The 23,861-nt window shown below is 37.2% G+C and overlaps 1 protein-coding gene across 4 annotated transcripts; it reads right to left on the bottom strand.

The window, feature by feature from the left end:
* Positions 1–4,694: 4,694 nt before the first annotated feature.
* Positions 4,695–11,827, bottom strand: LOC104086573 (EH domain-containing protein 1). 4 transcript variants are annotated; one of them, XM_009590869.3, is made up of 17 exons: positions 11,677–11,698; positions 11,497–11,576; positions 10,923–11,150; positions 9,097–9,165; positions 8,939–8,996; positions 8,702–8,757; positions 8,586–8,625; positions 8,414–8,478; positions 7,828–7,941; positions 7,565–7,667; positions 7,428–7,477; positions 6,825–6,953; positions 6,465–6,716; positions 6,296–6,375; positions 5,507–5,633; positions 5,263–5,406; positions 4,695–5,102 (listed from the first exon to the last, which is right to left on the bottom strand). In XM_009590869.3, the coding sequence occupies exons 4-17, from the start codon at positions 9,100–9,102 to the stop codon at positions 4,917–4,919; spliced, it is 1,410 nt and encodes a 469-aa protein (XP_009589164.1). In that variant the 5' UTR covers positions 9,103–9,165; positions 10,923–11,150; positions 11,497–11,576; positions 11,677–11,698; the 3' UTR covers positions 4,695–4,916. The 4 variants fall into 4 exon arrangements, with proteins under 4 accessions (XP_009589164.1, XP_009589165.1, XP_009589162.1 ...); XM_009590870.3 differs by having other exon boundaries at positions 10,959–11,150; XM_009590867.4 differs by lacking the exon at positions 10,923–11,150 and having other exon boundaries at positions 11,677–11,827.
* Positions 11,828–23,861: the final 12,034 nt, after the last annotated feature.

Here is a 23,861-nt window from a genome sequence, read left to right as displayed (position 1 = left end):
CTACAGGCTGCTTTTATTTCGAGTTCGAGCAATCGCTCACTCGACCATTAAGCCTATGGGTTACTTTGACCAATACGCCTACGGGCTACGTTATTTCGAGTTCGAATCATTCACTCGACCACTAAGCCTACGGGCTACTTTTATTTCGAGTTCGAGCAAGCACTCACTCGACTATTATGCTTACGGGCTACATTGCATCGAGTTCGAATCATTCACTCAACTACTTAGCCTACGGGCCACTTTTATTTCGATTTCGAGTAAAACTACTAACAAGGCCCGAAGGCAACAGAGATTTAAATTCAAACTATCTATTTAGTTTGAAAGGCTATTTTTCTTCAAAAAGAAGAAAGATTTATATTTACAAATTTTTTGTACAGAGGCGACTACTCTTCCAAAAGGAGGTTCTTTATACAAAAATCGAAAGTGGTATCAAAAGAACACAATGATCAACCTAAGGCCCTAAATGACTCAATCTTCATCAGAGGCCGTATTCTCGGCATCGCCCTCATCTTCAGACTCCCCCGAGTCATCGGAGTCCTCCTCAGGAAAGGCCAACCTCTGAGCTTTGTTCTCCTCAGCCCTGGCGATTTCAATCTCGGCCCCAACATCGAAGCCTTGAGCTCTGACCTCCTCTAGAGCCTCTCTCCTAGCCTGCCACTTTGTATGTTCGACCATGCTCACAGCTTTGGCTTGATTAACCTCGACATCGATCCTGAACTGAGCCACTTTGGCATTGGCTCTTTTGTTGGCTTCGGCCACTTCAGATCTGGCCACTTCGAGTTCTTTGGCCAAATCTACTTTATCTAAACTGGCCGAATCCAACCGATGATGAAGCTCTTTCATCTTTTCGATCAGCCCCAAAGCATTTTCTTTCGCAGATCAAAGTTGGGCATCTGACAGCTCCAACTGAGCTTCGACGGTTTCCTTTTTTGAGGCAAGGTTATCCATACACCTTTTAAATTCTTCTGCCTCGGCCAGTAGCGCATCTACCTGTGAATTAAGCCGTCCAATCTGCTCGATCCTCTGTCGAACTTGCAGAATCGAATCGTTAGAGGTTATCTCTTTTTCATCTTCACTATCATGGAACATTCGGAATACCTGCTCAGCTATCTCCTCATGCTCTTCCCGAGCCGCTGTCAAATCTGCTCAAAGTTTTTCACTAAGGAGCTTGTACGAGTCACTCTTCTCAGTGAGGCTCCGAACCTCGGCGTCACGCTCCTCTCTGATTCGAAAAAAGGCATCGTGATGTAACACCGAAGCCTGCAAACAAAAGGAGAAACATTAGAATTACCTGTAACTTTGTGTAAAAGAAGCGGCGAAAACGCCATCAGAGTTACCCGATTCAAAGCATGTTGGGCCTCGTTGAAGAGACAGGCGGGCCCCACCGCATTCATCACTAATTGATCTTCTTCGGTCACCAAGGGCCGAAGGTAACTAGCAACCCCCACAGGGGAAGAAAAAATTCGGGTATCCGCAGGTATGGAGAGCACTATCTTCAGCCTTCGGTCGGGATCGATACTCGGGGCCAGAAATCGGTCCACCAGTTTATGAATCGATGAAGGCTCGGTGGAACCCGACCACGATGTTTTTTTGGATACCGGCATTCCACCAAAACCGGTAACCTCCTCCGAGGCACTTGACTCGAGCCCCTCCAGAAAATCGTGGATATCGGTCGACTCCTGAATACCCTTATAGGACCGATCCTCCAACATGACGGCCTCTCGAATCATGGCATCCGAAATTTGAGGGGATCCGCCAATGTCAACTATCCTGAACTCATCCCTTGAAATATCTTCTACTGCCCAAGAAGATCCACCCTTGGTATCCTTTCCAATCATCTTAGCTCGAGAAGGGATAATCTCGGCTTCTTCTTGTTCTGGGATTATGGCCAAGGTTCCCTGATCTGCTTCTACCAAATTGGAAGACTGTTGAATCACAACATTAGCCCGTATGCAGGCTAAATTCTCCTCTCCTTCTTCGGGCTCGTCCCTTGAATGGCGGACCGCTTCCGAAGACATAACACCAGAGCCCCCTTCGGCTTTCGAGATCTCTTAGCCGGTTTCTTCTTTTCCGAGGTTGGGGAGCCCGATTCGTCTTTTCTCTTCCTTTCTTTCACCTGCTTCAGGACAGGAACTTCTTCGCTGCCAGATGGCGGCCTCATGACTACATCTTTCCCAAGTCCTACAAAGGGGAAGAGGGAGATTTACCATACAAATCGATGAAGAGACAGTCGACAAAAAGATTTACCATGACTGCTGGCCTCCATCGACCCTTTGATAATTCGACCCAAGCACGCTCGGAGTACGGTCTCTGCAACACCAGGCTTTCGACCCATTGTCTAAGATCCGGGATCGGTTCCGGCATTCGAGCTGCGACTGTGATAAGGAAAAATAGATCAACAAAATAGAAAGCAATCACAAAATTAAAACGGGCAAAAAGAAACGTTTACTCACGGCTCATATTCCATTTCTCGGGAAATGGCAAGTCATCGGCAGGGATCAGATCCGAGGTTCTGATTCGAACAAAACGGCACATCCAACCCCGATCCTGGGTCTCGTCTATGCTCGAGAATGGCGCTTTGGTTGCTCGGCAAGCAAGCTTGATCAGCCTTCCTCTATAAAGTCGGGGACTGTAAAGACGTATAAGATGATCGAGGGTGAAGATACGCCCCTCGACCTTGCTCGAGAAAAATCGAAGAAGAATCACTATCCTTCAAAAGGAAGGGTGGATTTGGCCGAGGGTCACATCGTACCTCTTACAAAAGGCAACGATGACGGGGTTTAGGGGTCCCAACGTAAAAGGATAAGTATAAACACTTAAGAATCCTTCGACGTAGGTAGTAATTGATTCATCGGGCGATGGGATTACTACGAATTTATTATCCCAGTTGCATTCTTTTATGACTTTATCGAGAACTTTTTCGGTGATTGAACATTGATACCTCGACATCGGCTCACACCGACCCGGTCTCGGAGAAGGCTTTTCAATTTTAAAATTGCCTACAGTCGAACACCCAATCGGAACGAATTTCTCAGGGCGGGGCTCTTCCACATCCTCGCCACCAGCAGGTCGAGATGAAGAAGCGGTCTCTTTTTGCGGAACAGTTTTAGACGTTTTTGCCATTTAAAATTTCGTAAACAAAGAACGGAAGTATTTAGTGTTCTAAGGAAGAGTTTGCAATAAAACTCACAGGTTTACAGGCAGAAAACTCAGAAAAGACGAAAAGGAACTTGCAAAATTTGGAAGATTGAAAACGTAAAAATGACGAATGGTGGAAGGAAAGGCTATTTATAGATTGAAGCAATGACGGTTCAATATCAGAGGTGGCCGACCACCGTCTGACACATTAAATGCCTCGGTAAAACTGAATCGATGGGACAGCTATCACATACGTCATGGTCGGGATCGATGAAAACGTCAGTATATATCTGATCGAGCTGTTGGGAAATCATATTGTTTCTCGCCACATCCTTTTCCGAGAAACGATGGGACTATCTGTATACGGTCAAAATCGATTTGAGTCAATCGTACGGACTGATCGAGACGATAATATTTCGATCAAAGTATATATGCATAACAAGCTCAGTCGAGATCCGAAGTAAGGGCGGCGAGCTTCGAGTTCTAAGACCGATCAATGACAAGCTCGATATCATTATCGAGCCCATATCCAAATCGAACTACGAGGCAAAGCGGAGATTATCGAAGATGCATGGACCGACCAACACTCACCCCGAATACCTAGACCCCAAGTCAGAATCGAGCTCGGGCCAAGGCCGAGGGCTCGATCCAACACCAAGTTCGAGCCAGTATCGAGCTCGCAGGCTAGGGCCGTTGCAACCACATTATGGGAGAGCATCTTGGCGAAAATCGAGGAAAAGACAATACATCATGGGCTCTCCACTAACGTATTTTTTATTGTATATAAAGTAGGATCCCTCTACTATAAAGAGAGACATGGATTGTAAGCAGGAGGGACACACTGTAACAAAAGATCACTTCTCATATTGAAAGATATCCCTTTGTGCTTGTTTTACTTTATCATATTCATTCTTTTTGCTCATTATTTGTATTCTCATAGTCAAGAATACACATATCTCTATTTCTCTACACGATTTATATCAAATTGTATCGCATATCCTTAGAACCATACACAAATCTAACATTATCCGATTTTTCCGGTAAACAATAGGTCATAAATCCCAGAGTGATTAATTAATAAACTCCATTGCATCTAATGAATTCTCTTGGGTTAAGTTTCCATCTAAAGTGTCGATTCTTATCAATTCTCAACTCGCTCTCTCGAGCATAGTTAAGGAAGTAACTAAATAACTCAATTGGATTACAGGAAAGAAGATTGGTTCATCTCTAAACATCAATAGTTTTCATGCTTTCACATTGGTAGCTTTCGTGCTTAAGAAGCAGCCGCCAAACTTAGAGTTCGATATTTCCATACTTTCACTAAGCCTACACAAAATTTTACTAGCGTAATTAGTAGAAAAGCTTGTGATTAGTAATTACCCTAACTGCTGCTTTTACTATTCTGACAACTACTTGGCAACCCAGGCATCTTCTGTTTCTGACATCTTCATATAGAGGCATTTCATTACTTCCCAACACATGCTTTTTTATGGGGTCTTGAACGAAACCTGGTCGACGACATTTCCTGAAAAGAATAACAAACTAAGAAACCAACGAGAAAAATAATGGAAATAATTAAAACACAAAAAATAAAGAATTCTTAATCCATATTTACAAGCCACTAAATATAATTGCCAAAAGATAGTATCGCTTCAGTATTCGCTATTAAGCCCAAGTCTCAATGTGGGAGTAAAAATAAGAATAAGAATACAAGATACACTATGATAAACATCACGTCTGCGAGAAATGACTCTATACTATATCAGCTTTGGGCCTCATCAATCATAAGGATTTCTGAAATTCTTGAGAAGTTCAGGGATGTCATAACCAAGCATGTCATCGACAGATTGTATCAATTTGGGCTTCAACTTCTCAAACTTATCAATGTTATAACCACTCAGAACTTCCCTGAAGTGTTCGACATTAGGAAAATCCCCAGGTGGCAGATGGTGTTCCTTTTGAACCTGTTTTGATGAGTTCAATATTAGTACACAATACTAAAGCTCCATAAATGATCATGTCAGAAGACCATGAAATTGCTTGTTGGTGCTCAGCACGCATGCATGCTGAGCACATATGTATGTAGATTTGAGACGCACAACAGAGAAAGAGCGTGAGACAGACCTTTACAAATTGATCTTCCAAGTTATCAATTAGTTTTTGCTGTGTCTTGGCTTTGCCTATCATTGCAGGCATCTCCTTTTTCAGGTGACTGATAATATAAGAATGTATCTTGGCAGCTCTAGCACGTTTTACAAACTCATTTATCTGCACAAAATATAGCCAGTTTATTATCCTCATTTCAAGCAAATTGGATGCACAATATATGAGCAGTAAAATATGACTCCATAATGAAGACTGAACTTACACGACGATCACAAGCCTTCTTTGGTATGTTTTTCAAATCTGTAAGAAGATCATCTTGCTCCTTTTCAAAAAGTTCTTTTCCAACTGGCCCTGTAGCAGCCTCATTTATTGGTTTGTCATTGAATGATCTGTAGAAGCCAAAACACCACATTTTTGTGGAACTCCAAAAAGTGATAAAAGTTTGTAATCATCGATATCTAAACGGCTACAACATAGAAGACTCAACATTATGCATATATACAAACAACATAGGAAATGGACATCCATATTAGATATCTGATTCCAGAGCATGCATGTTATACCTACGCCTCAAGCATGAGAGGAAAACACGCGTCCGATAGGTTGAGTATATCATAAACATGAGGTGGATTCTTTTTGGGGTCATGGTAACCCCCTCCCCCCACCCCCCCCCAAAAAAAACAAAAAAGACACCCTGTAGAGGAGCCGATCAGGTTCTATGCACTTTGCTCCCTAGTGACTCGAAACCCAACCTACTGGTTGGAGGCGGAGGCAGTGTTGTCAAAGGCGAAAAGCTATAAACTCACTCTAGTTCTGTTGGGGCTAGGTGATCAAGATCTCATGTCCATTAGCAATAGTATGATATAAGATGCAGCTTTGACACATAGTGACGGCATCCAGGTGATCCAGCAAATCAGGGATATTTGAATTCCCAAAATAATATTTATTAGTTCGTGCAACTTAATAACATTTTGTTGGGCAGAGTACCTGAACTAAGTGCCAAATTTAAAAAAATAAAAAAAAATAAAAAAAAATAAAAAAAAGATTATACCCTATGTAGACACGCGAAACTTCAGGGGTATTTAGAACCTTCCCTAGTGACCACATCAATGCTCCATAAACCCTCATAAGCTGCAGTTGACACCAACAATGAAATCAAATTCTAGTGAAGTTCAGAAACAGGTGGAAATCATAAAGTAACCAAAATGTTCCTGCCTTACTTGTTGAGTATCAACTTGGTCAGCCTTGTTCAAAACCACTCGTATCTTATCATCATGGCCTCGAAGAGACGCAATCACACGTTTGAATTCATCACTTATATCAAGTTTGTGGGGATCAAACAAAAGAAGAATGAGATCACACTTAGAAGCAAACCAAGATGTCACACCGGTAAAATCATAGCTCCTTTGTGTTCGTTGCTTTTCGCCAGATAGAACTCCAGGAGTATCCACAAACGTGATGTGCTCCAATAGCTAACATAATAAAGAGGGAAAAGTTGGGGGGAAATGCCCAGAGTTTCGTGAAATTTTGTGACAGCTCTGATCATTTTATCTATGAGACGAAGGAGAAGCATAACTCACAGGATGAGGCATTTGAGAACACTCAAATTTTGACAAAAAAGCAGTTCCAAAAGTTGTCAGACCGCTAAATGGCATATCTGCCTGAACAGCAATTGTGTTCCCCGGAATACTCCTTTCATCAGGTCCATTCTGCATAATACAGTCAAAACCGAACACCAATCCAACAAAAGATTTAGCATAACAATCATATTTGATAAAGTCATTAACAAACATGCATGGCATTGGTATAGCCTTCTCCTTTCCAACTAAATGTCTTGGTTTATAATAATCATATTTGAGAAAAACTGTGGCAAATTATTCTCTCATTGATATGATAAATAGAAATATGTGCTAGGACAGAAAGGTTAAAAGATATATCCGCAATAAGATAAACATAATAAATTGAAAAGCCATCTTTGTCAAGTTAGTGCACACTATTTTTGGCACAATTTCAGATGGAAAGAAAGGCATTCAACTCAGGGAGAAAGCATATGTTCTCTTATTGTTCAGCAACATAATCCAAAAAGGACAGTAAACAAGTGACCACAATGGTGAGCAGAAAAAAAAGATAAGTGAAATACCATGAAAACGACAAATCTGTCTAATAAAGTTAAATGAAAATACCATGACAACCACAAATCTGTCGGTGGTAGGCTCTGGCCCGATATGAGCACCTATAGAAAACAAGGAGCAAAGTATCAACACAAAGCTATGAATGCACAAACAAGAGCATATACACAAGAATAAAGAGTTTAGCTAACCTGGATAGCTAGTTCTAAGTAAATGCTTAATGAATGTTGTTTTACCGGTTGAGTATTGACCCAAAAGCATCACCATTGGTTTGGCATCAAAATCACTATTTGTCTACCAACACACAGCACATTAAGGAAAGCAGTCAGTGGCTTCTGTGTCACTTTTCCATAAATCAGGACAAAGAAAACCATAGTTAAATGGAAGACATATAAGCGAGAAGTTCTTCTTTTTCTTGAAAATAAGCACAACAATTATGAAATAAACCACCTACCAAGAATGGAGAGACGAAATCATTAAAGCGATATGCGACTTCCAGAGGCTTTAGTTTTTGGATGTATAACTTCTTCAGTCCATCGATTATGGATGTGACGGAGGTTAAAGAGACCTGAGGGTTGATAAAAAGAACCAAGCCTCATTGAAGAGCAAACATAGAAACTTTAGCAATAAACACGCAATGATATGCTATAGGATGTATTAGGGGGAGTTAAAGAAAAGTATATTTTCTATTTTGATAAGGTAAGGAAAGTACATTTCAACAATTAGTTCACAACATCAATTGAACAACTATCTCATTAATGGATCAGGACAAAAGATGCTTATTAACAAATTGACTTGAAGGGAGAATATTTGATATGATTTAAATTTGAGATAACTAAATGAATTTATATGAGTAACTTGTGAAAGTTATATAAAAAAGTATTACATAAGAAGTGTGTCAATCATTTTAAGAAGTCCCGATAAGAACATCTGTCGTAAATCTGTCATATAATTTGGGATGGAGAGAGCAAGTGGCAGGTATTCCAAGTTGCATGATGTCTTAGAGCTTATAAATAAAGTAGAAGAGTAACCACACTCACCTTCTTTACAGATGTTGATGATGAAAACCAATTAGCTGTAACGGAAGATTGCACTGTAGGATTGCCTGCTTTGTAATCCAATCAGTTAGACACGGCGATCTATCTAACTCCCTTCTCAATTTCCCATCAATTACTAAGAACGAAGATATAAGAATATGATAAGTAAAATTACCATTCTGTTCAGGTTCACTTTTAGGCGCGCGCTTTTTCTTCTGTATTATAAAAACATAAGTCAACAGCCCCACAATTAATGAAAACTAATGCAAAAAGTACATCTAGCATACTTACAGCTTGAAGTAAATCAAGACCTTCTAAGGTAGGGGGTTGCAAATTTTCAAAGTTAACTGCCATGATTAAAATTGTTCTAATTGTAAGATTAGGATATGACACAATGCTACAGCAAAAGAAAGTGAAAACAGGGCATTGAAATGGATCAACTAGTTTGCCAGAGATCGCATTGTGGAGACTACTGGCGTTGCTAGCTTACAGTTTTGAATCAAAAAGTTTATAAAGTATGCTAGTTACCTTCAGCATTTAAGAGATCACTGGTTACTGGATGGCCAGCTTGAGCCAAAGAGACCAACTATATTAAAAAATAAACAAAAAAAAAAAAAGGAATCTGAGTCTTCGCTGGATTAAAATTAAATACCAGGTTGAAATGCGACTCCATAATAAACTAGTACCTGCATTGAAGTAATAAACTCTCTAAAACCAAGAAAGCCTTGCCGTTTGGAATCTGCAATCGCCCACACCTTAGGAAAAGACGAAAAGAAAAACAATTTATTGAAATAAAAATAGCTAGTATACAAGAATTCACCAAAACTGGCACAAAAGAATGGATAAATCTGATTTTGGTAATAGCTATTAAATGCATAATCATAGTAGTACTAGGTGGAAACTGACACGTGATAAAACTTAGTAGCACGGGGTGGACAAAAATACAATGCTACTGCAAATAGTCCGTGGATATTTGGCATAATCCACATAACACTCTAAAAGTAATAAAAAGAGCAAGCATCTGTTTGTTTTGTTGGTGTAAGAGAAGGGAGGAGGGTTTACTTTGCCATCCAATTCTTTTGGGCTTGTCACCATCCAAATTTAGTTCAACTTATCACTGTGCTTGCCAAATTATACACACTTTATCCACTGGTCAGTTCAGTTCACTATTCATCGGGATATGTTTACATGAATTGCAAGTGATTAGCGAAGGTCCAATAATCAGAATTACCCATTTAACAGGACCAGCTTATCCACGTGTTTCATCCTCCATTCGCCTTTCAGATTGGAGTTACTCTTATTAGTTGTAAAGATGAAATTCACACAAATACTTTCCACCGTCTACAGTGCAAGAGGTTCACCACTTCGAAAAAACAGATGTCAAAGCACAACGCTCAAGTTCAGCATTCCAAGCCCAATTAGTCAAAATATCAATCAATCAATTGTTCTTCAATTTTAAACTAGTTGGGGTCGACTAACATAAGCGGACAATAACAACTAGTTCAAATCTTGAGTAGTTTATATCGCCTATATGGATCCTTTGCTCTTGTTATGTTCTGCTCTTAGCTACATCAACACTGTTTCGGAGATTGTATGGCTTTTGAGATAACTTCCTTTAATGTTATTTTATCTCTACTTCATCCATTTTATCAACTCCAGTCATCATAATGCACCTATATGCTTCATGTCGAGTCTACATAGGACATGGCCAAATCATTTCATGCAACCTTCTCTCATTTAGCCTTTTACGCATTTGTTAGATGTGATCATTTTTTAAACTTGTCTAATCTTGTATGACTACACATCCATTTTAATATTTGCATTTTTAAGACGCTCATCTTGTGCATATGTGTGACCGTAGAGATACACTCACTCTAATATAACATTGTTGGTTTAAGCATTCTAACGGCTTTCACTTTGTGTGGGATTCCTACTATAGAATCACAGAAAATCTGGATGACACGGTACAATGGAATAGTTGAATGGATTTGATCTCAACAGTAACTGAACAAAAATACCAGATATGCATTCAGGCAATGACATCACCTAAGAATCAGAGAACAAAATGCTCTAAGACCTGCTTCAAATTTTCAGACATAAACACAATGCTTAAAGACTTAGTGACTTACTCCACATCTACTTTCAGACATAAAAGTGTCATTAGCCCCAATCAAGCACGTAATGTAAACTGCCTTCAAGGTCATAAACAAGAAGTTGCATGAAAAGGCAGCTTGTAATCTGGTTGGCATCATTCAATTATGGTAGAAGCTTTACACAGATTGAGTCAGTTACTAAACTGAAGAGAGAAGAACAGAAAACCTAGTGTTTACAACATGATCAATTAGAAGCACACTACTTTAAGAACTTATCCTCCACTCTGAACATTAAAGACTAATAAGGCCTTAGTCAAGTTTATTATTGTATGGTTACCATTCAGGATAGAAGATTAGGTAACGACAAATCATCCAGAGAACATCAGTCTAAATTTTATAAGAATTGAAACATGTAAAACCTGGCTTTTGAAGGGACTACAACAAATGAGCCATACTCGAGTATCAAAAACTGTCACTCTAAGCCATTCTCTGCACCGGCAAAAGAATGAAAGGTGGATGGAACAGAATGTGAAAACACGCTAAACTTTGGTGTTCTCTATCTCCAGCTAAATTTGTTTGGCAGAAAGGAGTAAGCAAAAGAATTAATTTTCCCATTTGCTTAAGCTTTTGGGGCAGAGTTGCTCTATCTGTCAAGAGAAAAGTAGCAACAGGTAACCTATTATTAGTCAGTGTAGTTTAGCTCGACACTGTCATCTAAAAAATTACTCCATCTGTTCCAATTTATGTGACACTACTTCCTTATTCTATATTTGAAAACAATATGCATTTCCATTGTACCCCTAATGATAAATATTTAAGGCCACAACTTTCTAATGTTTTATATACACACAAATGATACAACATGTTTAAGATGACAAGATTCAATGATTCAAACTATGTTTACATAAATTGAAACAGAGGGAGTAAATAAAAAAGGAACGAGTAATCGAGTTCAAGAGAAACACGCAGCCCAAAGTAGCAAAGAAAAGAGACCTGCTTGAGATCCTGGCGTGACAAATTGGACAAGGCAAAGAACTTAATGGCATCGCCTCCAGTGAGACGCCCATCTCCATCTGATACAAAATACCACAAATTCGCGTTTTCAACATAAAATTCGTGAAATAAACCCAAAACCAAATGCATACACATATAAACACGAAAGAGGATAAATACCTGAATCGGCTAAACTAAACCACTGCTGATAGATTTTTTCATGCTCTTTGGAGCAGCGACTAATCGGAGAAGTATCAAACTCCATTTCTTCAATGGCTTTTCCAAAAAGCCTCCTATCTCAGCGCCCTTCTTTTAGGTTCCGCTTTTTATGTTTCTAATTTCTTTTAAATATTTTTTAAAGACATAATTTAGTTATAAATAGCGTATCATGTCTGTATTTTTAGAAAAGAGCTTAAGTTTTATGTGAAATAATATTAATACAATCATATCATTTAAAAAGTAATTATTATTAACAATATTTAATAAGAGTTTATTATTAACCTATAATAAATGATAGTAATATATTATAATAAATTAAATTATACTTACGATATAATATTTTATTATGCTATTAGTGTATATGGTAAAATATTGTATGACACGTGGTCGACCAAAAGAGGGACATATGTAACCCAAGACGTGGATGACCAAGACCAAAGACAATTGTTCCATAAAGAATAACGTCCATAAAGATGTGATGAATACTCTTCGTCTGATAGCATTTAATAGAAAATATTCTGTGGCATTAAGGACGATAGCCCGTTACAGAAAATTAGCATTTATGTTCACCGTTACATCTTCATCAATGACCCTCGTAATTGACATTAAAGGGCCGTACAATCCTAGAACCTCCTTCCCTAGACGTAGCTATAAATAGCGAGCTCAGTTATCATTGTAAAGGACACGAATTTTCTTACAAACTTATGCTACATTCTATTCAAAGCTTAATACAATCTTATCTTCTTGTTTTTTAATTTCATTATTGTTGTGCCCGAAAACCCTGTTCTCGGAACTGTTATTTCTGTTATTTCGTGTCCATCTCAAGTCTAAGTATTGCATAATTTTTTAATTATTTTATTATTTCAGGATCAAATTAATTTATTTGTCTAGAAACCACGTATAAATTCAACTATACCGTCTTACGGGTAAACAATCAGTACAGATAACTTGAATAATATTTAGAAATCAATTTATATATTTCAAATTTTAGTTTTGATTTGTTTTTTATTTTTCAACAAATATACACCGCAAAAAAGAAGAATATTTTCTTAAAAGATTCTCTTAATACGCAAAACTGTTTTTTATTAAATTAAATTCAAACACACAATGACACAAAGAAAAATGAAACCCGTTCTTCCTGTAATAATGCCAAATGGGACTAGAGTAATGTTTCAATGAGGAATGTCTGTATTGAAAGTTGTAAGATTAAATACTCACCATGGCCATATGCCCATGTCCCCTTCCCTTTCCCTTGCGACCCCTCCAAAAAACAAACAGAAAGAGGGAAAAAAACCTTGTGTTATGAATCAATTTACAGTATAAATGTTTTATCAAATAAGTTGAAGGTCTTATCAAGATACAAATTGTAAAACCAACTATTCTTAATAAATTTCCTTAAGTAGAAACCTTTGCTTGTCCTTGTTGCTCGTACTATTATCTCTGTCCATGTTATTATCGGTAATTGCTTTGTTCTTATTATATTGCTTTTATTTTAGAACACTTTAAAATTATTATTATTTAGTGCGTCCATCTATTTGTTCTTTATTAAAATAGTTTCTCCTATGCTTCTCTACTCTCTCTTAATATGTCCCTTTTCACGTCCCAACTTTGCTTTAAAAATCAAATTCTCTGTAACATTGAATAGTTGATATTTCCGCCACTTTATCTTACACAATACTTATTTTGCCCCCCTCCTATGTAATACTTTTTTATTATATACTCATACGATATTTTCTTATGGCTTTACCTATAATTTTAATATGATATTGCTATTATTTTTTTATGATTGTTATCTTAATGTAATATGCATTAAGTATATATTTAAGTTACATTTTCATAGGTGGAGCCACAAATTTCATACAAAGGGATTCTATAAAAAAGGTAAAATATCATATTTAAGATATGAATTTGTGATCTAAAATAATCTTTTAATTCCCTTTACCAATATAATAATATATTTTCTTATTTTAAGGGGATTTAACAATTTATATATACTTGAAAATTTTATTTTGTCCTATTTGTGCAATCCAATTTTTTTAGCAATTTGCTATAAGATCTATCTCTATCTTTTATAATTAAATTTTGTATTACTTGCATTGAGTATATATTTTTTAGTTTCTACAATTTTTCATTCTCAATTGTGTAAATAAAATTTTTGAGTTTTCATTGCTATTAATAAAATTGATAATACAATTTATCTTTTTTATTCCGCTAATCATTTTCGTTTGGACGCCATTAACTATATGCTTGGTAACTATTTTCTTTTTGTTTTTATTTTAGAAATGTGATTTAGTTATAATATAGTAAATTCATAATACATATTTCAGAAAAGAGAAATTATCATGATATTAAAAAATTTAAAAATAAATAGAAAGAGATAACTGTCAACAATATAGAAGGGAAAATAGGCATTTATAAGGACCAAATGAAAAATGAGATGAAGAATATATATTGTTTAAAGTTGAGAGGAAGTTTAATTTTTAAAGCAAAGTTGAATAGTGTAAATGATTCTCACCCATTTTAATTTGATGGAATAAACATGTGGTGCAATTCATTGGGAAAATACATAAAATGCACCTTGTACTTGTCTCGAAAAGTCAATTTCACATTTAACATTTACGGATGTCCTAATATTGTCCAAATTAAATTTAATACCTCCCTCAAAGTTGATCCGATTTTATCTTAGTTGTGTAAACACGCGCCGACACGTGTCATTTGCATGACTTTTACTTGTTTTTCCTAGACTATTTCAACAATAACCACCCCTTCCCAAAAAACTCCAAACAAACATCATCCCTAAAACTCAACAGTTTCACACCCTTCACCATTTTTGTCCAATTCATAACTCCCTACAGAGGTCAACCACCAGAGCATTTTTAATTAAATTAATTTTCAGATTTCAATCAACTACAAACTTTAATAAATCACTGTTCAATTTCTTTCAACCATTTTCTGCCATTGAAGACCGTCCAACTAGCTTCAAAAATCAACAATACAATCCATTTATTTTCAGTTTTTATCATCTTTTACTTCTTTTTATTATCAAATTGGAATTATTTTTTTTGTGTGGAAAAAGCAGTATATTCAAAGTTAAAATTAAGAACGCATTACTGTTAGGTCTCAAAAATATGAACTAATGGGTGTCAGATATTGGAAGAGAAAACAGAAAAAATAGAAATTGGGTTGCTTTTAATAATAAAATTTGTAGAATTAAAAATGTACCCAATATTAATTTAGAAACACAGTGAAAGAATTAAAGGAGTAGTAGTAGACTAGCAATAACTAAGGAGAAGAAAAGGTGGGAGAGAAGATTAGCGGAAGGTGAAGTTTCGACAATGAGTTAGGTGTGAGCGTTTGATTTAAGATTTGAGAATAAGAAGAAAACAAAGAAATAAAGAAGAGAAAAGATCTGGGGATTAAGAAGAGAAAGGAGAAGAGGAAACGAGTAAACGAAACTAAGGATCTAGGAAGAAGATAAAGGAGAACAGAAAAGGAAGAAAAGGAAAAAGAAATAAAAGAACAAAGAATAAGAAAATAAACAATGCAAAAATATTAAGAACAAAGGTTTAAGTGTAATTAGTTGATAACATCCAATTAAAAGATAACAATAGAATAGTTTAATCATCTTTTAATTTTTTTTTGCCTTGACTCTCATATAGGAATGTGATAACATATTCTTTGTCAGATCAGCTTTGAGAGATATTAAATTCACTTTGGACAATAATAGAGAGATGGTAGGACACTCGTAAAGATTAAGTATGAAACTAATTTTTCTGGATAAATATAGAGTGCATCTTATATATTTTCTCCCATTCATCACGGTAGAATGCACTCATTTTAATATAGTGTGCTCCTACTTATGAGGTAATGTGATATCCTTGAGTACGTATTTCGATCCGTGAAACAAACAGCCGCATCAATGTAGGACAAGACGATTTTTTTAAAAATTGCTCACCCTCGGTATGATTAATAAGGATATTAATAACTGCAATATTCAGACAAGTCTCAATTTTTCCCTGATATGCATGAATACGCAGATAAGCTGATAACGTTATGGGGCTAATTAACAGTTAGGTACTTCACTAAAAAGAATTCATTAATTATATATTTCAACATGTCATGAATCATTGAATTTACCCACTGGATTTAGTACTTGTTTGTCCGTAAAGCGGTATCGTTGAATTTGTAATATGGTTTATAGATTACTTGTTTACTCGTAAAATGCTATAATTGAATTTGTAACATGGTTTATAGACGTGAATTAACTTGATCCAAAAATATGAAAAAACGAAAATAAAATCAAGAATGTAAAAAAAAACTTAAAGAAATACAAAAAAAAAATACTTAAAGAAATACAAGCATGTTGGTATGATGAACTTCTCCGGAAGCAATATTAAGAACAAAAGAAAGCAAGTAATTTTATAATTTGAGAGCATAATATACTCTTTTTGTACAAAATATTTTTTGTGTCTACAATGAATGCTAATTCTCCTATTTATAACTCTATTTAGGGAGACAAGATTCTCAAATCAAGCTCCTCTTGAATGAGAATAAAACTGTCATTGATGGCTGCATAACGGTTGGCTATAAATACAGATATTCTCTGTAACGGTTGCTCATTGAATGCTACCTGATGTCAATTCTTTGAATCTTTGTCATGGCTACTTTGTCTTCGGGATTCATCCAACACCAGTCACATACTTGCAACTGGTATCGATTATTTGTTGACTCACATCATACCTGTCTTCAGCTCCACATGTCACCTCTTCATTCGTCCAACTGTCACTAACTAATTTTACCATATACGGATAGTCCCCCTACTTTTCGGTGACATACTTTAGGGTCACTGGGAAGTAGAGGAAACTTCTTTCCTTAGCGGGCAAGTTTTTGAACAGTTTCTAACACTTGAAAGGACGTACGTCTCTGTGCATTTAATGACCCGAATACATGTTACCCCACGATTTGGGAAATATTTTTGCCAGTTTTTGAGGTAATCATGACCAGGATTCTTGTCGTAAACTTCTTCATTACTCTTAACTTTTACTCTTTACCTTTAAAACTCTTCTTCTTCTTCTCCGATTTACCTTAGAACCCTACTTGCAAAACTCAATCCTCTCGGTAAAACATTTCTTCATAAATTTCTTACCAACATATCTTCTAACAATGATGTCATCGAAAACTCTAGCATTCTCTTCGGTGTAGGCCCAAAGAAGAACAAAACAAAAGAGGTTGATGTCGAGTCTGAACCTCCTACCGTAAGCTCTATCATACCTCTTCAACTTAATACCAAATATGATCTTCAAGAACAAAAAGATCCCATTAACCTCAAAAGTGACAGACATTGGCTTGTTCGTACGTATCCTTCTTCCATTCGTCTTTCCAACATCCCTATTGTAATGGAAGACTGCGAATGAAACAATATCGAAATCATCGCCCCTGATGAAATAGAGAGGGTCACCTTCTCCAAACCAGGGTTCATGTATGTTTACACATACCCAAAAACCTTGGGAGAGGGATAAAGAAATCAACCCACTAATTTTAGAATTTTGCCATCGGTACCAAATCTGTTTGGCACAAGCAGGCCCATCAATATGGCATACAGGGGCTTACCTCCATCAATTGTGCTTTGAGACCGGGAAAACCCTAACTCTTGTACATATAATGAACATATATTCCCCAAAGATTGTCCGTTGAGGTGTGCTAAAACTTAGCAAACACGGTCATCATGCCCTTCTTACCAGCGTTGATGATAATAACGACCGTGGATGGATGGAACAGTTTGTTGTCATTGCTACCAGGGACATCCTCCCGACCACATCACATGTTTTTCCTGAATCATGGAATCGTTTCTTTAAGTCTTCGAGTAGTTTTTTTTCTTTTCATGTTTTAAAAACACCTTCCTTCGTTACTAACTTTATATTTTTTCTTACTCTAGCTACTCATTGAAAACCACCATGAGTTCAAGATCTAGTCCAATGGGTACAGAAAATGCTAGATATTACTACACCGAAATCCCGAAGGTGGAAAGAAATGGCTCCCAAATATGGATGGAAAGCCAAAAATCACGGTAAACAAATATTCTTCCTCCTTTCTTTCAACTTTTCAATATAACTTAGAAACAATTTATTAACTATGTTCTTGTATCACACAGGAGTTCCGAAGGGTTATGTCGTTTTCCCCGACATCAAGGCTCTCGATGACCCGGTGGAAGCCGAACGGGTACTAAAAATAACCTCGACCGGAGGAGAGCTCATGAATCTACTCTCACTTCTGGTGAAGGTTCCTCCTCTCGGAATTCCAAGCCCAAAAATAAGAAACCAAAGAGAAAACGTAACTCCTCAGCAAGGACTCGAGAGAAAAGAATGAAAGAAACACCAAACGGACCGACCACAATGGTCCTTGATGATGAAGAAACCGATGATGAAGCGGTCACTCTTTAGAGAGGAAAAAGACCTTCATCAGCTCAACTGGATGCTCAGTTGGGAGAGCCTCACACACCACCACCGGGGGAAGTTCAGAGACTCTTTAATTACGGAAATAGATTCGGTTAAAAATACCGATTCTTATTTTTCGACTCATGTCGACGATTCTGGCCAAAGGAGTTCAATCCATGACCTTCCTCCACCACCAACTTCTGAGCCGATAACAACTGCCTCTCCTTCTATGCTAGCTGCTTCCTCCCCATCGGCGCCATTCGAACAAATGGAAGATGCTCCTTCCCACGGTCACCCGACCATCGAAATTTAGGAAATACTTACTCAGCACCCACTCAAGACCCTCATGGAAAATGAAGTATCATCCTTTCGATTTCGAATGAGTGCCTTATAGTTTCCAAGTCAGTGGAGCTTGCCAATTATCTGAAGCCGCTGGCCTCAGAAAAAGATTGGAGAAAAATGGACTCTCTTTCTGCTGAGTGTCTGTTAAACAATAGCATGCACTGTTCGACACATGTATCAATCTAACCTTTTCTATCCCTTTTTGATTTATACTTTGCATTAATAACCTTAACTCTAAACTTTTCATCCCAACCTTCTTGTTTCCGAGGTCCTGCAAAGGTTGATTTGGGACAGGTAAAAGCTTACTTCGGAACGAAATCGGCTTTTTGCCGAACGAAATCAGTTTGTCGAGCGCCTTCTAGTGTTGGAGGCAAAAATTTCTCAAACATATGATCTCGAGTAACGGTTACAACAATGGGAACAAGATAGAATGGCCCACAGCGAAGAAGCCACTTAATTACATAAAGAGAGTAAAGATGCTAAGGTTAAGTGGGATGAAATATTGTGACTGCTGCTGCCAAATATGAGTCTGCCTTAATGGAGCACGTTAATAACTTGGAGGCTAGCTTACGCTCCAAAACCGAGGAGGCCTATGCTACCGAGGAGAAGAGAGCAAGGATGGAAGAAACACTCAAAGGGGTCATGGAGCAGAATCAACTTCACTCGACCACCTACGTTGAGCTTGATTCCAAAATTAGCATTATGAAAGCTGAAAATAAAAAGCTCCAATCTAAGATTGAAAAACTCCGAGCTAAACTTCAATATCAAAAAGATTCTATCATTTTTGAAAAAATTTATGTCATATATCATACGAAGAGGAAGACTTTAGAGGAAGACAAAAAAGGCATTGGAAACATTGATGATTGTATTGCCAAAGCTCGTGAACTGGATACAACCACTCTCAAGAACCTCCCAGATCGACCCGCTACTTCTGACTCTTCGAATACTAACTTCGAGTATTCGGGAACCGAAGAGTAAATCGAAGAGGAAGCTAAAGAAGATGGAGATAAATATGAAGGCCCTGAATTGGAAGCGGAACAACCTTCTCCCAATAAAGAAAATGAAGGCTCTTCTCTCCCTTCAGGTTTTGGCAGCAATAATTAATGTAATATATTTTTCTTTTCTTTTTGTAATTATGCCAAAACTTCTTTATTGAGTTTGGAATTTTAATTAATAGAATAAACTCTTTGCTTAAGTGTTGTGCAAAAAATATTCTTTTTCATTTAGCTGACAAAGTTTCGAGATTTTTTTCACATCCGATAGCTTTTTATTTCGGGTATTAACACTTTCGGAATCTATCCTTTCACTATGAGGGTTTCATAAGAGAGGGCCCTTATATTTATGGTGCTTTTGAAGAGGACATATCCTATTTATTTTGGCACAAGCATTTGAAGTTTTAACTAACTTTCAAACGATAATGTAAATTAACTTATCATTCAGACAAGAAATAGTATAAAAATAAAAGGATTTTGATTTATTCCATATATAAAAGTACATTTACATAAATATTCTTTTGCTTAAGTAAATAAAGCTGCCAATACATGTGGCTAACTTGTACATCTTATTTCTACAAGGCTGATTATGCAGTTCCTGGTCCTAATAAGATATTGATCCCAGTTTTAACAGTCCTCGGTCTTTGTAACACTTTTAGTGCCTTCATATATAATAGTTCCCCCCGGTGTTCGAATGCTAAGTATGAGAATTCGAATATTGGAAGCCTTGTTTTTGCTGATGACCCTTGATCTCGCCCAAGTCACACCTCAAATTGGGGTTGTGAAGCGGTCGATTGCAATAATAATACCCAACTAGGAGTCGGGAAAGAATCCACAAGGAGCGTAGATGGGATTAGTGGTATGTATTTGATCTAAGCCCGTGAATTGTCTAAGTTTCACTTCCACAAACTTTATTTTGATTTTACTTCTAAAATTATACTAAGGATTGCAATTGAAAAATATGAAACTAGAGAAGAATGTTTTTATTGTTGTTTTTCAAATATGTAAAAGGTCTAGGGTTGTGACTTCCACCTAGGTATCTGCCTAACGGGTTGTGGGCTTTAGAGTGAGTTTCGTTGGTCGGGGTGTATTATAGCAATCAACACTCAAATACCCACTCAATACCTCTCGGTAAGAGAGTGGTTTTGTACAATTTGGCTTTCTCAAGTCCAAATGGGTATTGAACTATCCAGTTGGCAAATTGCTCAAGTCGGGTTTTACTATCTCTAGGTTCAACCCTTTAATTGGGACTATCAATCTCTTGATTTCATTCCAAACTCTTGTTAGCCAAGTTTTTCTAGACTAAGTCTGTCTTTCTCAAGTAAAGACCAAGTCAAATAGGCTTGAACCAATATTTGCAACCATTAATTCTATAATTATAGCAAGAACTAAGCTAAATAATACACACCCAACCATAAACAAGCCCTAAATCAAACACCCATTAGGTTCCCACACTAGGGTTGGATCACAACCCTAGCTAGAAATTTAGCTACTCATAGTGGGTAATGAAGAAAATAAAGAAGAAAAGATGATAAAACTCATATTAAAAGATAAATAGATGAAAATCCAATGTAAAATCTACAAGATGAGCTAAAGTTGCCTAAAAAAGTAAAGAAAAACGGCTACAGACTTTCTGGTATTCAAAACTTGACCTAATTTCGTGAAAGTAGTCTATTTATACAAAGCTAGAATTTTCGAACAAAATTGCCCTTTCGGAGGTTCTGGTGCGGCACAATTCTGTGTGCGGTCCGCACTTTGCTTCAGCTCTTGTCAGGAGTTGGATGTGCAACTGCACAATTCTGCACTGCGGCCGCGTTTTCTTGAGTTCTGCGGACCGCATAATTCTGGGTGCGACCGCACAATTATAGTGTGGTCTGCAGTTCTTGCTGGGCTTGGAGTTGGAACTCTCTGAACCTTGACTTCTGCGGCTGCACAATTATTGTGCGGTCCGCACCTTACATTGCAGCTCTGTTAATTCTTCTTCATGCTCTGCGGCCGCAAACAAAATTCTGTGGTCCGCGCTTTAGCTTTTTGTGCTTGATTTTTGTTCTTGTTCAAAAGCACTCCTCTTGAATTTGATTTCATTATAATGGCTCATTTTCCAATACTCCTGCAAGTAAGCATATTTTATCAGTTTTCGGGAATACCTTTAAATATTTTTGAACTAAAACAGAAGTCAAAAGGCGCAAATAAGTAGTCAAAATCTCCACTTATCAACTCCCCCCAAACTTAAGCTTTTGCTTGTCCTCAAACAAATAAGATAATTCCTACCTCCACAAAAAAAGAGCTATTCTAGCTAATCTAAGGTGAAGCAAATACACATCAATTGGAACCAACAATTACCTACAACACTTATCAATTATCAACAAGGCAATGATTTGAAGTTTTAAGCACAAATAGTTCTAATGTGACACTTGAACATCAAGAGTTGACTTACTCATCAAGGAAGTTTGCTCTTTCATGTAGGTCAATGTGGATCCCAAACTCCTCCTCCTCTACTCTCCGTTAGCTTATCTCATATAAGAATGAAGCACTCAATTCAAGAATTTGTGAAAAGTTTGCTCATCTCTCTCAAAAGAGTGTCACAAGTACGACTCTAAGTACCATATGCTTGCCCCTCATGTAAATTACCACTAATGTAAGCTTACTCGGCTTGAAATAATGTAGGGCTTTTTCGGCATGTAATGAAGGCTTTTGGATTAAGGTAAGAAATGTTAGAGTAGAACGGGTTCATCTTTCCTTAAGTATTCCATTTTCTCTTTTTGGCTCATGCTTTGCTGACTCTTTGAGTCATTTTCTTTTTCCTTAGGGGAACTAGAGAGACTTGACATCACTCTTTCTTAGTCATGATATTCATTTCTTTCTTCCTTGTTTCCTCCATGCCTTGCACTTTTGCTTTTCTTTGAATCCCTTCAACTCTTCAATTTATTCACTTTCTTTTTGTATTTTTTTAATTCTTTCTTTCTTTTTCTTTGCCTTGCCTTTTCTTTATATTTTTTCTCTTTCTGCACCTTGATACCAATTTCAAACTCCTCGTCTCTCCCCCAAACTTATGTTTTCGCCAATTGATTTAAGGAAAGCTCGAGTGCCAAAAGAGGGTCACTACAAAACGGGTAAAGGCTTGTAACATGGTTATCAAATGAGAAAGGCTTTAGGCTCAAAAGGGTTGACTAGGGATAACATCATTGGTGGGCCATGGAAAATTTTAAAACGGGTCAAGGAGAGCCTACAATCACTTCTCAAGCCAAGCAAAACTTAAAATTTCGCCTAGAAACACATTCTGGGCAAGTTCTAGACTATTCGCACGGGTACTTGGACTTGTAACAAAATATCCCACCTCTCACACAACTAGATTATTAAAGAGGATAGAGTCGAGGGACCATCACAATCGTATTCAAGATTAAAAATTACTAATGGTTCAACTAAACCACTCGATGATTGCCTAAGTCAACGCAAGAGTCACAAGATCACTAACTAGAGCTATTTCTTTCCAAGAACTTGTTTTTAATCATAAACGGGTAGTTAAGTGTATTGGTACCAAGTGAAGCATGCTTGACTCTCTTATTCATTACTACTACTGTTGTTTTTTTTACCTAAACATCAAAAACAGACTCAATCCCTTTAAGAAAGTTGTCATGCCATCCATCGTTGGGAAGAGCCACCCGGTTCACACAAAAACCACCTTTGGAAAGAATCGTGACATTAAGAAAACCAAAGGCTTATTGATTACTAAAACATAAAAAGAAGCTACTAAATTAGAAAGAAGCTATTAAAGTAAATAAGAAGCTAGACTAATAAGAAAATAGAATAAAGAAGCTATGAAATAAACTACTGAAAGCAAAAATGAATATACAAACCGAGAAAGGTCAAGAGAATATATACATCAATAGAGAGAGAAGAATATATACATAATAAAAATAAAAATAAAAAGAGAGTGTTATCAGTTATTACAGTCCAATGTCAAATGTCATATCAAATCAAAATAGACCACCCCCCTGAATAAGAGTAAGCATTGTCCTCAATGCTTAACAAAAATCAAAATAAGGAGGGGAAAGAGTAGAGAGTACCCCCTATGTGGTCTCGGTGTCCATAGCAGCATCACCACCCTCAGGCTCCTCCAACTGGATCTCATCATCCTCTGCTCGGGGAGTAGCGGGGTTGGTGAACATCTGTAACACCTCCTCAGCAGTGTGGGCAGCGAGGTTTGGCTCCTCAGACTGGCCAACTGGTGCCACTGGTGCTGATGGTGCTACTGGTACTAATGGATCTGTCTCCATCAGTAAGTCAAAGGGAAGATCACCAGCTGCTGCTATCTTGGTCACTTCACGTCTCAACTTGTCCACTGATTTTCTCGAGTCCTAGGATTTTCTCATCTTCT

This window comes from Nicotiana tomentosiformis, chromosome 6 (genome assembly GCF_000390325.3).
Source record: "Nicotiana tomentosiformis chromosome 6, ASM39032v3, whole genome shotgun sequence".
Lineage (NCBI taxonomy): Eukaryota > Viridiplantae > Streptophyta > Magnoliopsida > Solanales > Solanaceae > Nicotiana > Nicotiana tomentosiformis.
The sequence above is the reverse complement of the archived record's forward strand: the minus strand, read 5'-3'. Positions and strand labels throughout refer to the sequence as shown.

What these genes read in the sequence shown, in the direction of transcription:
- LOC104086573 (XM_009590867.4), bottom strand. Translation starts at nt 11,761, where the DNA reads ATGGAGTTTGATACTTCTCCGATTAGTCGCTGCTCCAAAGAGCATGAA. An exon ending in AGTTTATTACTTCAATGCAG is followed by an intron (nt 8,997 to 9,096) that starts GTACTAGTTTAT and finishes TTTTTAATATAG; the next exon opens with TTGGTCTCTTTGGCTCAAGC. An exon ending in ACCAAGTTGATACTCAACAA is followed by an intron (nt 6,376 to 6,464) that starts GTAAGGCAGGAA and finishes TGTCAACTGCAG; the next exon opens with CTTATGAGGGTTTATGGAGC.